General features: G+C 41.0%; 1 protein-coding gene across 1 annotated transcript; it reads right to left on the bottom strand.

Annotated features, from left to right (window-relative positions):
* Positions 1-3,784: 3,784 nt before the first annotated feature.
* LOC127607578 (SH3 and cysteine-rich domain-containing protein 3-like) lies at positions 3,785-16,061 on the bottom strand. The gene is made up of 14 exons (XM_052076027.1): positions 14,590-16,061; positions 14,270-14,327; positions 14,082-14,160; positions 10,512-10,668; positions 10,324-10,421; positions 9,601-9,682; positions 9,349-9,446; positions 9,209-9,272; positions 7,274-7,323; positions 7,076-7,179; positions 6,957-7,008; positions 5,433-5,570; positions 5,231-5,331; positions 3,785-4,068 (listed from the first exon to the last, which is right to left on the bottom strand). The coding sequence occupies exons 2-13, from the start codon at positions 14,284-14,286 to the stop codon at positions 5,233-5,235; spliced, it is 1,038 nt and encodes a 345-aa protein (XP_051931987.1). The 5' UTR covers positions 14,287-14,327; positions 14,590-16,061; the 3' UTR covers positions 3,785-4,068; positions 5,231-5,232.
* Positions 16,062-16,110: the final 49 nt, after the last annotated feature.

The raw sequence follows: 16,110 nt of genomic DNA, 5'->3' as shown, positions 1-16,110 counted from the left end.
TTTCAGAATTTTTATTTTTTTTAAAGAAACGGTCTTTTTTCATCACTCTTTTTGAGTCTTCTGCATTTCCTTTCCCTGGATAAAGACACCGTCAGCAAGCAGCCCTCATCTTTCATCTTCATATTGCTGGCTGGGTTCCCTCTTTCCCCACCTCCACCCCCATCTCTGTCCTTTCCTTCTGTCCCGCAGCCACGTTCCCTGCGTCTCCCCCCGCCCCCTCCTGCCGACTATCTCCCCGGGATTATCGATTTGGCGTAGCCCGTGATGGAGTCTCACTCGGCGTAATGCGGGGCCCCAAAGGTGTCTTCGGAATGGAGAGCATCATGACTTATGGACTAAGTATAGTAAGGCTTCCACAACACTTGAATCACACACACCAACACACTCCCCAATGCAAAGCGCCCGTGTACGGAGACAAAGGATGTGCACATTTATCGTATGCAATGAATTCGCACTGCTGAAATACCAAAATGTGTAAGAAGAGAAAAACTCAAAGGTGTCATCTTGATTTTTTTTTTTTTTAAGTCCCATCCAGGTGTCTTTTCAACAATTGCGGTAACAGTAGAAATATTCCAGGGTCAAACGTCCCCATTAGGCAATGTTTTAAGTCGCATTATAACATCCCTGAAACAGTGGTGACTTCAGAGACGAGTGACCTGCCGTAAGTGTTTTTCGAGATTCAAGACATTGATTGGCCCATTTCTTGCTTTGCGAATTTTTTTGGTTTGAGAGCGCCAACTTATATGGCAAGCAGCAGTTAATGGAAAACAATTCTACCAAAAAGAGACTTCAAGTTGCTTATTACCACTGCCAGGTGAAATTCACAGTTTACATCTATGTGTCAGTCTTGTTAGGATGCTTTATACGTGTTTGATATGAACAATAGAAAATACAATTTCCTTTCGTGATTAAAAAAAAAATTATAGACGTGCTTTTAAAAAAAATATGTTTTGTACCTTATTTACCATATTTTCCACATTATAAGGTGCTTCAGAGTATTAGGCCTATGAATGGCCTATTTAAAAATTGTTTTCATATAAAGGGCGCGCCACAGTATAAGGCACACACTAGAAGCTACAATAGTGGCTGTGGTTGCATTATGCATCCATTACATGGAGCTACGCTAAAGGGAATACAAACCAATACAGCTTGATTTATATCAAGCTTTCACAACCACTGCGGCTGTAACAAAGCGCTTTACAGAACATTTAAAACACTACGTCCAAGAAATCAGAATATTGATCCATATATAAAGATTAAGAGACGCACTGTCGGCTTTTGAGGAAATGGAATGCTTTTAGGTGCGACTTACAGTGCGGAAAATACGGTACCTGCTTGAAATAAACCAAAACAATAATACTTTATTGTAATTTTTTTTAAATTCCTTAATATCCCTTCACAATTTTTTCATGTTAGTAGTATTTATTAGGGGCTAACATTTCTCCACAAAAGAATATTCGATATGGTTTTAGGTATGTGGGCTTTTTTTTCTATCTTGATCTATCTGTGCGGCTCAGTACCAAATGTTGGGGCCTCTGTTATCTGTAATACTCATTTGGATTCCCAAGTATGCGGTCGAATTACAATTGATCCACCCCAGCGTGCTGAAGTTATTCATGCAACGTCGCTGGCTGCCGCCACATATTATTGATGATAGTTTGCGGGGCTGACAATGGGGGCTGCGTAATTGATTAAAAGGCGTTTATTGTGATGCTGCTTCCAAAAAGAACGCATGCTTTTATCATCCATGCATTAACAAAGGCACTTTCTCCTGGAGCATGCTACCCAAAGCCCAAAAACAAAGGGCGCTCATTGATAATGCGTGAATCCTATTCGGATTGGCCCCAGAGTCGGCCTCTGCTTCGCAAATAAATAATAGTAATGATGACGATCCCTCATCTTGTCACCAGGGCACACCCCCAAGAGGGATGTGGTGTGTGTGTGTGTGTGTGTGTGTGTGTGTGTGTGTGTGTGTGTGTGTGTGTGTGTGTGTGTGTGTGTGTGTGAGTGTGTGTTGGGAGGCTTGTATGTATGTTTGTGTGTGGGTTAATCTTGGCCTAATTGGTTCCAACCCTGCAGCGTTTTCCCGGCGTCACCTCCCTAGCGCTCAGGAGCCGCTCTGTAAACTAGTGTGTGCTTCACCCTCTATGCTTGTCTGCCTATATGTTCCCACTCTGGGGTGGACCCTGCTTCTCTCACCAAGTCCGTTGGGATATACTCGAGTTCCCTACCATTCTAATGAGCACAAGCATGGTGTAAAATGAAAGAATGCGCTCTGCAATTGACTGGTGATCATTCCAGGGTGGATCGCGCTTCTGTTGCCAGAAGTCAGACGGGATAGCTACATTCCAGAGCTCACCCACATTGCAAATGAGAAAAGTAGCAAAAAGAAAAAATGGACAGAGGAAGGATGTGCCTTGTGATTGACGGGCGAGCACATCCCGGTGGAGCCTGCTTCTTTCACCGAAAGTCAGCTGGGCTTGGCACCAGCTTGCTCCGATCCAAATTACAGAAATGTATGGATAGGGTAGCGTTTCTTGGTTGTCAAAATTTATCTTGTCTTACTGATCAGACAGGTTTTGTTGTGTAACTGTATGCTATCTTTTTTTTTTGGGGTGGGGGGTATCTAGACTTTTTTTAACTTAACTTTAGTATGGCTCAGATTAATTTATGTGGTTGTTGTATATTATCTTTCAGGAAGAAAAGGGCAATTTTGTCATCTTAATGTAGCGTTTCTTGCTTGAGCTTGTAGAGTTAGCTTGAAATTCATTCCAGTTCATTTTACAGTGTTCATAGTGATGGACAGATGTCATTTTGTCTTTTTTTTTAGCTTAGCAAAGCGTGCAAGGAGTTGAGCTCATCCTATCATCTTGTATTTTAATATAACTTGTCTTCACACACACTTTATTTTTCATCTTCATGTAATTTAGCTTGGCTAGTTCGCATGGCTGCGTTGACCAGCTCTTACATTGTTTTGTATTGTTCCAATTTTGTCCCGTTTTCGCTTACACGGTGATCAATAGAGTGATCATTTTAGTAGCTGAGGTTTTATGTTTTCGTTTGTTGAAAAGAAATTAAAATAAGGGAGAAAAACAGCTTGGATTATTTTAGACAGAGACAGGAATCAGTTCTGGCTATGTCTTGATAATTTGGCCAAACATTTCTCAACAACAACAAAAATCAATAAGAGTTCGTCAGGCAAAGAGAATCACTAATATAGTAATTACTTTTCATCAAACGTGGGTTTTGTAAATACTGAATGTTCAGGGTGATACTTTCTGCAAAGCGTGCGTGTAGCATGAAGCGGCAACATGTTTTTCTACTCCCGCATATTAAAGCGGCATTATTGATAATACTGTGATATTATTACCTTCACATTTGAATATATTCATCATATATTATGCATATTATGATAATTACATCATGAAAATATAATCTCTCTGTATTTAATTAACGGAGTTGAGTAACAATGCAATAACATGATACATTTTGGTCCATGTTGATTTGGTCAAATTGCGGCGCAGGAGAGCCCTCTATCGGTCAAAAGATATATTACATGACAAACTTGTCAATGCGTTCTGTTTGTTGGGATGACTATTTGCAAAAATAAAAGAAAACTATTTTGGAGATAGATTACACAGGGTCATGGCAAAATGATCTGTCCATTTTATCCTCCCTGAGGGTCAAAGGTGAGCTGAGAAGAGCGGTACACCCTGTACAGGTCACTAGCTAATCACAGTTACAACATGCGTGGTAGTTGACCGTACTGCATTCCCCCTTTCTCCCCCCTCACCCCCAATCCATCCTATTTATTTATTTATCTATCTATGTTTGCAACAAAATAGAAGACAAACTATAAGGTTGCTTAACTGAGATCGAGTGAGGGATGAACAGGTGCCGTCTTGACTGGTGACTTTTTAGACATCTAGGGCATATTATTCCTGAAATGTATCTGCTTAAATATCCTGCTGTGTGGCATCGGACGGGAGAAGCAGTTTCTCGGGGCGGAAGTGACCTGTGTCCACCTACTCGCTGCTCCCACCCTCAGATGACAATTGACAAAGACATCTGAAGATAGAGGAAGAGGAAAGAGAATCAGGACACACGATGGCAATGCAAGCAAAGAAACACTGTGCTGATGTGCAGCTGTCTGTTTTGATGGTGTCCTGGCCTGCGCAGCCTGTGGAATGCCACTCCAGTCATTCCAGATGCCGCCCGACATGGCAAACTAGCCCCTCGGTGGTACTTGATGGAAATGACGCCCCACGGAAAACAGCTACCCACCCATTGAAGGTCTTTAAACGCGTCATAAAAATGTGGTCATTTTGGACGGATACTTTGGAAAAAGCCCGATCAAAAATTCCTATACATTCTTAAAAATACTCTCATTGTATGGAATTCCTTTTCACAGGTCATTTGGGTTATTTGTTGAAGAAATAAGATTAAGATTAAGATATCATTTATTTGTCCCACACTGGGGAAATTTCTGTCTCCAGCAGCAAGAATGTAGGTAGAAAGAAGAAAGAAGAAAAAAAAACAACAAACACCGTTTAATTAAGTGCAATATAAATACAAAATGGGTAAATCGCAGTGGCATTTATATTTGTCATTCACATTATTTAAGTATTATTATTATTAATTATTGTTGTTATTTTTATTCAGCAGCCTGACAGCAGTCGGTAGGAAATATGTCACCTGTGTGGAATCGAAGTAATTTTTCTCTGGACACTAAAAAAAAACAAAAAACATGCATGATAGTTTCAATAAAAATTAAAAATTACTTCGTTGTGAATTTGTCTGGATGTAACCGAAAATTGACAGCCGACCAAACTTCGATGGGATAGGCCAGCGGTCCCCAATCTTTTTTCCGCCACGGACCGGTTCACTTAAGTCGGCGAGGAAGCGCAGGTTGGCTGTGTGGTTGGCTGATTAATAAAATGCAACAACAAACATACCTTTTCGAGCAGCACTAACACCATAACAATGGTAACAATGCTAATAATATCTATCAAACCATATTCAGTATATAGAAATATCACAGTCACATCCATTGAAGGCCAAACCAAAGTACATTGTTTTCATAAAACTGCTGCTATGCAGGCATCATCGTCATTGTCATCAACTCTTTAAAGTGATTGAAATCAAAAGGATACTGATGTCAATGTGATATTAATGGTGGGGTGATGAGTCATTGTAATGTGCCACTACTGTACCATTTCAAAAAACAAACCTTCAGATCTCCTGCAGTAAATTGGCAGGGAAGAAGCCGAGCTTGCGTCCTGTGCTGACTTTCAGGTAACCATTCACCTCATCACCTTTCTTCACCACAATCTGCAACCACACACACACACACAGCCACACACGACAATGAATTTAGTGCATCTCACCCATTCTTCTTGGTCTTAGTTTTCATAGTTTGTGTGTGTCTTCACCTGGTCTTTCTTCAGTGTAATCTGGCCCATCTCTCTGTTGCCAACAAAGGAACGTGTCACCTTGTACACTCGCTCTCCAGCTCGTACTCGGATGATGTAGTTAGCCGGGATGAAGCCCGTCCTCTCGCCGATCTTCCCCTGACAGGAGAAACATTTTAGTATGAGGAAAACGCAAGTTGGTGATGATGTATCATTTTACATTATTTATCCCCTTCCAACAATTTACAACTGAGTTTTTTTTAATCTATCGGGTGATTGACAGGTTATTGGAATTTTATCCTGCCAAATACCAGAATCTGAATTGGCTTTAAAAAAAAAAAAAAAAAAAAAACCATTCAGATCGGTAAGGCACTAATTTCCTTGCTTTATTACACAATGGGATGCCCAGTATGGACGTTGAATTGCCCCTTTTCCCTTTTGCTGATTCAGCAGTTTTGTAACGGTGTCACCCCTGTGCTACGTACTATGTGTGGCACGACGTGAAATTTGAGTTCTATCGTTGTCTCTCTCTGATCTCCAACCATTTTCTGAACAGGCTCTTATTTTAAAGGTGCGGCGAAACAGCAGGCCAGGTGAAAAAGAATAAAAAGGCAATTCAGCCAGGATTCAGCAAGGAGATTTTCCAGTTTTCTTTATTTTCAGGAGTGACAGTTGACCAGTTTTGAGCAGCCCACGTGTAGCACTGCTCTCCAAGTTGTCCGCCCCCCAGTGACTTCCTCATTCCTCTCTTAAAGGGAGTTCACTTGAGCTTCAGGCCAATCAGGTCCAAGCAACAATTGGCCCTTCCCAGGTGGTTGCAATTACCTCATCTGAAACAATTGGTGTTCTAAAAAGTACAACAGTTTTGGATGGAAAGAAATGTGCACCTTTCTTCCATCCAAAATCCACAAAGAAACATAATTTTTAATATTTGTCTTTCAACATCATGACACTTCAACCCCACCTACAGCCTCCCTACGTTTGCCAAGTACTCAGCTGCTATGATGTTGTCCAATTCAACCCGGTCTTGCGTGACACCTATTTAATGTCAAATGCGTGTTTTATTTCGAACTAGGTCAGGCTTTCTTCTGCTAACTAAAGTTTGAGGAAAGTCTTGTATTATAAATAGCATTAAAAATGTTTGGACATCTTTTTCACTACAGATACAAACATTTATGAATTCAAACAGTTACTCAGTTGTGTTTAAGAATGACTTAGATTAATGCTAACACGTAATGGCAAACGCTACAAACCGGCGAATGAATGACACATTTTAAGCCTCTGATATTTCACCACAAAGAGTACTGCAGCACATGTAGACAAACAATATAACCCTCTTTATCCTTTGTGCAAAAATAACTAATATTACTGTACATCACTGAGTCACTTACAGTAGTCATGAAACTCGTTCATTTGTGTCTGTGGGACTAGAGTACTTTACACACCAGAAGGAGTCGCAATGATTTAATCACCATCTTCCTTACGCGTCTCAAGGCACCACTGTATGAGTGAACACCTTCTTGTTGAAAAGCAAGACGTACTCACCCGCCACCACTCCTCATTGGAATCGTCGATCACTGTGATGCAGTCGCCAGCGCTGGACAACAAACAGGATATCATTACAACGCATTAAGAAAAGACATGAAATCTTACAGCGCGCTTACTGTACGTCCAGGTCATCTTTCTCAATAGCCTTGAAGCTGTACAGGGCCAAATAGTAATGAGACTGACTGAACAAGCCAATCTTCCCTGGCTGAGGCTTTTTACTCTGAGTAAAACACACAAGACAAATCATATTTGCCCTTTCGTCACATCCTGGATTCACTCATTAATTAGCTTCATTTTAATGTTATTAATCTGACCTTGTCTTCTGCTGCAGCCTTGTCTCCTCGCTTGTCTCCCTCTGAGCTAGCTAGAAAACCCACAAAGCTTATATAATAATTACAAGCATGTGTAAAAGACAGTGAGTGACGGTATCGGATAATTTGCATTATGACAATAACTTACAACCCATACTCAAGTCAAGTCAAGTCAAGTCAACAGTATTTATAGAGCACTTTCAAACAGCCATCGCTGCATACAAAGTGCTGTACATGGAGCAATTTAACATACACAATAAACAGTAAGACAAATCGGTAATAAAGGCGGTAGAAAGCACCAAACAGTAAAACAGATACTGATAGTATCACAATATTTAACAACAGTGCTGATATTTTCTGGATGATTTATCAATGACATTGACAGTATATCTGTTTTTGAAAAGTATCCTAATAGTTTTTTACTAAAACTGATACAGTATCATTGAAATACTTTGACAACAATGCTAATATTTATACAATAATGTTTACATATTACAAATTAGTCCCATTATTGATAATATGACTTAATTCTTCAAGCATTACTAATAATCTCACAATGATTGGCAAATTGTGTTATCTAGAAACTGTTACTACAAGTATCACAGCACAAATGATTCTTGTCAAGTGCTAATGATGCCTATAGTTTCATGATCATTTGATCAAGTATATTCCATTCCTTTGCTCGTGATGCAAACAGTATCTTCATACTTTGCCCACAATACTGATATTTTGGTACTTAAGTATGACAGCAATTTGCAAACAATACTCTAGGTATCTCAATACTTTGCCAAGGGTAGTGATACTATCACTCTGTTTGTAATACAGATATTGTAACAATAATTTGTCCATATGACCAATTGTACAATAATACTTTGCCAGAGATTGATTCATCCAAATACTTTACCAACTACCCAAATAATATCTTGTTACTTTGTGAGCAATCGTGCTAGTATCACAATACACTGTGGAAGACAAAGAAATTAGCATGATACTTTTGCCAAAGACACTGACACTGTCAGGTTCATTTTAGAAATGATACTGAGTCGTTAATGTTGTAACTTTCTGCTTATCACATCAGGGGGTGCCACAGAGAGTCACTTGCATGATTAGTTTAGCATATTTTTACAATATCATAACAGTTTCAAAAAAATAAACTGTGAATCAGGATACTGTATTTTCCATACTAAAAGGCACACTGGGTTATGAGGCGCACCGTCATTGAATGGCCTATTTTTTTTCATATATTGCACAAGACGCAATTTACAATGTATTCACTAGATGAAGCTACGCTAAAGGAAATGCCAACAAAACACGGAACTACACCCTGATTTATATAGAGATGATCAGATGTCAGTAAAACGTATTTAATGAAGCAGGGACACAGTTCACTTCACCAACGGCAAGTTATAACATTGACTCGTTAACGTTGAACTCTCTTGCCGCTGCTTTATTTCCGTGTTCAACTGCGAAAGCGATCGCCTTAAGTTTGAACTCTGCGTTGTAAACACGTCTCAAGGAGCCATTTTGGGGTTGACATATTACCGTAATGACCATACTCAAGACACATCGGATTTTAAGGCGCACTGTGAGTTTTTAAGAAAATGGAAGGCTTTTAGGTGCGCCTTTTAGTGCTGAAAATACACTACAAGAAATATTATTTTTTCATATTATTTCAATACATTGCCAACAGCGCTGATGGTATCACAATACTATTCCATAGATGCTGCTAGTCGCACCTATATTCCAAATGATACAGAAATTACGATAATTTGCCAATGATACCAATAGTGTTACGATACTGCCACAATTAAACTAATTTCAGATTAATTAGTAAGCAATGCTCATGTTCTCAAGAAACTTTGTCAACGATACTGACAGTATCACCATACTTGGCCAATGATACTGACTAACAATTTAAACATGAATTAGTGGACTCACCTCCTTCAGCCCCATTCTCCTGCTGTTTGGGCTGGGACTCGTCGTCCTCCATCATCATCATCATCTAAAACGAATAGTACGCTATGACACGAATTACCGTAATGAATTGGATTGTTAGAACAGTGAATGTGCCAACCGACGTTCTTTTTGTCCTCTGAGCCTTTCTTGCGCTCCTTGTTGGCCATAATGACACCGATGCGCAGAGTCTCAAACACGGGGTCCGTGCGATTGGACTGCGCTGGCGACCCAAAATCACCCAACCAGCGAGAAGGAAAACAGGAATGAGGGGAATGGAAAAACATAAGCAGCAATTATACCGACAAGAAAAATAGAACTCGTGTAGCATTACTTTTGATTTTGCTTTCCGGTATTGCGGTATTAGTTGGACTCACAGAAAGGCAACAGCTGGGAGACAGTCGCATTCTGCTGGCTGCTGTACAGAGGAGAACTGTATGCTCTCCTGAAGCCTGGAGGCTGAGAGACATACGACGCAATGATGTGATGCAAAGCTTTACAAAAGATACTCACATCATCACAATACTTTTCCAACAATACTGGCAGTATACTTCAACAACTACAGCGATAGCATCTCAGTACTTCGGTGGTCGGAATTCGTATCAGCAGATCTCACTCATGGATAATCAGTATTAGAAAGTGAAGCATAAAGTCATGATCGGAACACACCTAATCACAAGATGTTGCATATAATACTATCACAATATATTGTCAATGGTACTGATAGCATCATTCTACTTTGCCAACAATACAGAAAGTATCATGATACTGATATTATCACGATACAAAACTGATAGTATCACATCACTGTGATACTGATCGCATCGTTACACCATAACAATAATATCAGGACACTGCAGGTATTATAAAACTGCAAAGAATACTGCCAGTATCCCTATCCACTGCGAAAGAAACAGCCATGATTGTTGTCAATGATAGTGATAGTATCCCAATACTTTGTGAAGAATACTGACAGTTACACAATTCCCTGGCAATAGCTATACTGACAGTATCATAATACAATGACATGAGATAGAATTACTTTAAAACCAGCAGCTGGGAGACGCAAATTAAAATGTATTAAAGTAAAGAAAGCTCACAATTTTGCCAAAGCACCTCTGGAACTCCACATAGGACTGACACTGGTGATGGATGCTGGTTTTGCAGTTCTTGCAGTGCAACGCAAACTTGTTGTTTACTGGAGACACACAAGGAAAAGGTTGAAACTAAAATGAAATAAAAGAGCACAGTAAGTCAACTATTGTAATGCATGAAGCACTGCACATACAAACAATCATGCGCGCGCACACATCGCAGAATTTGGGCTTCTTGCAGTAATGATCTTTGAACTTGTGCGGCCGATCGTTGATGGGTTTGATGGACTCCGGCGGTGGGGGTTCATCTCGTTCTTCTTCCTCCACCTCCTCGTCATAGATGAAATAGACCTGCACCACAACAGTCGGCACCATGTAGTGAAGTAAGACTTCTCCAAAAACAATGCAAGTTACTGTATTTAGCAAAATGACTGTGATTTCCAAGGGGTCTTTCCAAATATTTAACACTGTATAATAAATGAAAAAAACCTAAATTGCAAAGAATTTCTTTTTTTGGTCATTTTGTGCGAGTGGAACATGGCAGTAAAATTGGCTTAAAAGTGCCCCATTAAATTATCTGGGACAAAAAAAGGTCCCCAAAACACTTTTTTCTCAGCAACAGGACATTTGGTAGGTATAATCTTCATGAGTAGACCCATTAAAACACACACACACACACACACACACACTAATAGGAAGTCGACCATTCAAGAGGGCTCATTTTGGGCATTTCCAGGGGTCCTTTAAAGCTGAAATTGTATCAAATTCGAACCACGTATAAACTACACTGAGGAATGATACTTTATTGCAAGACCTTTAATTGCTATAATTGAGAGCAGGCCTGCCACCCTTGAGGATTAGCAGGTCAGATAACGGATGGATGGTTGGTTGGATGGACTGGATGCAATTAAGTATGAGTAGATCATATGGTTAAATATGGCTCAGTAACTACCCTCCTCACTTTCTCAGCCCCCAAGTAAAAACAATCCTCCATTACAGAGGTGGATATAATCCAATTGATACAAATTAAGAACAATGTAAACAAGACACAGATGGTGCCAAATTGCAAACGTTCAGAATTCTCATTGCTGAGTGTTAAACAATAAGGGGCCGGCAGAAAATGTCATGCTGACCCCATAATTTCTTTTTTTTTTTAATTCAGACCCAGTAGCTACTGTGGTTTCACTTAGCAACATGACATTTTGTAGGCATGTCTAACAGTAATCCTACTAATAAAGTCTCAAGAGCTCATTCTCATTTTGGTTTGAGGCAGCCATTTTTCAAAGTCCTTCCAAGTCATATTTGACATGGAGACTTAGCTACCAAATTTGAATTAGCTATACCGGACAAAAGTGTGAAGTGATGTTGTGAAGATGTTTTGCTATTTTACCATTTTTTATGATGATGTGTCATAGCATATTGTGTGAAGTCTGGCCCGGCCTCTCCCCTTGAATTTCCTAAAAATCCAACCCTGAAAGCCAGTTTGAGTGTCATTTGGCAAAACGACAATTTGTAAGCGTGTCTATCATGAGTACAACTACAAAAGTATCAAAACCACTGCCTGACAAAACTAATTTTGGTTTGAAGCCAGATAGACGATATATACGATAGACACGAGTGATGCTAAATCGCAAAGACTTTTCTTAACACATCATATTAAATACAGCCGGACAGCAAGTGTCAACTCAGTACATTCTGCTTACTGTCAAAAAAATGAGTTCAAAAATGAACTCCGTCGACGCGATACACCACAGGTGTGACAGTTTGAAAAGGCTTTGATCCCAAAATAGCTTTTGACTGCCAACTGGCAGAATCCCCAAATGAAATGTAACAAAGCTTGACTACGCTACTCCTAAAGATACCACTGCACTGATCACGCACACACATTTAGGCTTCAGACATGAGCGGCCTCCAGCTCTCCATCACTGTCAGGATTAGAGGTTGTGAAGCGCTCGTCAGGCTGTGGATTAGCGCTGCAATCAGCGATGATACAGCAAACCGTTCGCACATTACACTGCCGTCAATCGGCAACTCTATCCAGTTGTCAGGGCTCCTAGAGCCGGCGGCCACAATGGCTCAGATCATTGCGGGCAGGAATTCCCTCAAGGATGACGTCCACGCTGGAAAAGTAATCCCCAGTGAAAACAAGAGGTGACGTCTCTCCGCAATGTTCAAAAGTATAGGGGCGGTCATATGTTGACAATCTCTTCATGTCACGACACGGTAGCACAATTTCTACCTCTGCAGTGTGTGCTCTGACAATAATGAAGCAGTACATAACAAAAGGCCCCAAAAATGCACCCCAAAAACTCTGTACTACTGTACTTTTATATACAGTAATAATATATTTCTAGGGCGGCCCGGTAAGTCCAGTGGTTAGCACGTCGGCTTCACAGTGCAGAGGTACCGGGTTTGATTCCAGCTCCGGCCTCCCTGTGTGGAGTTTGCATGTTCTCCCCAGGCCTACGTGGGTTTTCTCCAGGTGCTCCGGTTTCCTCCCGCATTCCAAAAACATGCACGGCAGGCTGATTGGATGCTCTAAATTGTCCCTAGGGGTGAGTGTGGGCGTGGATGGCTGTTCGTTTCCATGTGCCCTGCGATTGGCTGGCAACTGATTCAGGGTGTCCCCCGCCTACTGCCCGAAGATGGCTGGGATAGGATAGCACCTCACGCGACCCTAGTGAGGATCAAGCGGTTCGGAAAATGGATGGATATATTTCGATAGAATGTAAATAATTAAATGGTTTGTGCATCCTGAATTCATGTTTTAAATCATTGTTGTTCCTTGTGTGTGTGTGTGTGTGTGTGTGTGTGTGTGTGTGTGTGTGTGTGTGTGTGTGTGTGTGTGTGTGTGTGTGTGTGTCTTGGCCACCAGAGGGCAGTATAATATTCTACATTCATTCATTCATTCATCTTCCGAGCCGCTTGATCCTCACTAGGGTCGCGGGGGGTGCTGGAGCCTATCCCAGCTGTCTCCGGGCAGTAGGCGGGGGACACCCTGAATCGGTTGCCAGCCAATCGCAGGGCACACAGAAACGAACAACCATTCGCACTCGCACTCACACCTAGGGACAATTTAGAGTGTTCAATCAGCCTGCCACGCATGTTTTTGGAATGTGGGAGGAAACCGGAGCACCCGGAGAAAACCCACGCAGGCCTGGGGAGAACATGCAAACTCCACACAGGGAGGCCGGAGCTGGAATCGAACCCGGTACCTCTGCACTGTGAAGCCGACGCGCTAACCACTGGACTACCGGGCCGCCAATATTGTACATACAAACTCCAATTAAATATGATGATGAAACAGAAGATCACAACTATGCGACAGGATGAGTCGTTCTTCGCAGAGGATAAATAACATGCTTCTGAGTATTGTATGCTCTCTTTGCATGTATTGCTAACGTTTGTGTTAAAGTACATACATTATTTAAATGTTTATAAATGCCAAAATATCAATGCAAGTTTCATTAATCAGTCAACGGCATTTCACATTATGGATTAAGCTAGCAGACATATTGTTTCCAAAATGCATTTGTACAAATTAACACTTCGCACATCCTGCAGCTGAAGAAATAAAGTCAAAAGGCATTTATTTGGTGGTCGGAGGTCACCATGGCAAGAACAAAGATGCTGATCAATGTACCTTGGGAACACTTTACCTTAAGGTCAAAATGTTATTTATTACCGCTTCGATCCAAAACAGCCAAGGCATACTTAACTTGGGACAGAGCCTGAAAAAAATAACGCATGTAAAAACAACTTACCGTGTTATCTTTTTCTTTCATGACATTATCTGGGAGAGGGGGGTTATCATGAATATCCACAGAGTCCTTGTCATCCAATCTGTCATCAAGTAGCAAAACATCACACCAAGTGGCAAAATAAACGAACCAAACAACAACAACAAAAACACTTAACACTCAAAGATTTCATAAAAAAACAGGGTACTCACGAATCATAGTTGGCCATGGTACACAGCTACGGTACTGGGTGCAAGACGTATCGAGAAGCTAAGGTTTAGAGTCACAGAAGGCAGGGTTGTAAAAGTATCAGTAGGTGTTTTAGGTATCAGATGTACCAGAAGCTAAGTTTTGTGGGTCTCAGTGTGTCATACCACACACAAAATGTGTCAATTCAAGCAAATAGGAAGAAAGAAATGTGTGACAATGAAGAACATCAAAAAACAAAACTAAAAAAACGCAAAGATCTAAATACTGTGACCAAAAAAAGTTACCAATGAGCGACACGCACAATGTAGTTGATCAAACTGACCATAAATGTCGAACTCCACTTCCTTCTGGCTGATGTTCCAAATGAGGCTCCAACAGGTGGGAAGTTCAGAAGAGAAATGCCTGTCCAGCCCTTCCCAGCCTGGCTCGCCATGCAAGAGCATGCGTGACAGTTTGGGACAGCTGGGCCACTTGAAAAGCTTTGAAAGGCTCTCCCAGCTGAATGGGAAAGAATTGCACGGCTCCCCCAAGTGCGCCCAACCCCAATATAACCACTCATTTAAGAAGATGAGCACAGAGGATATCCCTAAGACACTGCATAAAAGAAAAATGCATTCCCCAACTCAATTTCTGCATTAATGGCATTGACAATTTATTTGAAGTATTCATTTTAAGTCCCTTATTCATAATCCCTCAAGGTGGTATTCAAGGAATGGGATGGAAGAATATATAAATTAGACAGCTTCTGTGTGTAAGGTATGATTTTAGCACCGTGTTATCTTGTTGACTTAGCGGTCCCTCGTCTTCCGTCCCGAACCTGATGCTCACAATATACTAGTCCTTTGGCGATTCTGAAAGCGTAAAAGTTAGCACATTCTAGAGCATTGTGAATTTTTTTTACAAAGACGTCAAAAAATGCATTTGTAAAAACAGAAAAAAACAAATTCAAGTTTTTTTTTATTGTATATGTAGAGGCTCTGTCGAACCCCTGCGACCCATTCACCGAATCCCAAAGGTTCGATCGAACCCAGGTTAAGATCCACTGTTCTAGACCATTCTCTGTATTGGTTAGAGCAGTGGTTCTTAACCTTAACCCGAGCGATTCATATGATAAATGTTAACCAGTTGCCATCTATTGCGGCCTGGTCATCCATCTGTGATCCCTATTCAAGGTTTCTTTAATACGCCCGCTCCGTGCGCCCCACCCCTATTAACATGACCCTATTGAGGTGACACACTATCAAAAACTGTTGGATGTGCCCTATCTGTAACTGGTGACCAGTGAGGGCCTAGCTTTTCTCAACTAATGGAAGCTGCGACGGGGTCCAGGCCGGATCTCAACTAGGGCTTGGGGAAAAAAAGTTGACCAAGTCGAGTAAACTAAATAAATAAATATGAATGGTTGACAAACTATTTTGCCCCAAAGCATTGCCTGCACCATCCAGATAATTCCTGGACACACAAATCCAATGTACTCAAATTACTCACGATCTTTTCACAGTCTATGGCGCCCTCTCTTGGTCTCATCGGGTGTTGGGGACCAAATGCCCTTCCTGATGCATCCCAATCATTTTCATCTGTATTTGGTACCGGGTATTGGAATTAGGGCCGAGCATACCCCATTACAATTGTAGCATTCATGACTGGGATTTAAACTCTGGTCCCCTTTGCCAAAGGCAGCCATCCACTGCCTTGCTCAGCTGCTAGGTAACATGTTTTTCAATCTACTAAAGACTAGACTAGATATCACGCAAAGATGTGGGACAATTGGAAGTGAATATTAATTACTTGAATATTCAAGGGTAGAGTCGGTAAAACAACATTAAAAAATGTTTGCACGTTC

The sequence above is a fragment of the Hippocampus zosterae genome, chromosome 9 (genome assembly GCF_025434085.1).
Source record: "Hippocampus zosterae strain Florida chromosome 9, ASM2543408v3, whole genome shotgun sequence".
Taxonomy (NCBI): Eukaryota; Metazoa; Chordata; class Actinopteri; order Syngnathiformes; family Syngnathidae; genus Hippocampus; species Hippocampus zosterae.
The sequence above is the reverse complement of the archived record's forward strand: the minus strand, read 5'-3'. Positions and strand labels throughout refer to the sequence as shown.

What these genes read in the sequence shown, in the direction of transcription:
- LOC127607578 (XM_052076027.1), bottom strand. An exon ending in TGAAAGAAAAAGATAACACG is followed by an intron (nt 10,669 to 14,081) that starts GTAAGTTGTTTT and finishes GTTGTGGTGCAG; the next exon opens with GTCTATTTCATCTATGACGA. An exon ending in GCTCAGAGGACAAAAAGAAC is followed by an intron (nt 9,273 to 9,348) that starts GTCGGTTGGCAC and finishes TATTCGTTTTAG; the next exon opens with ATGATGATGATGATGGAGGA.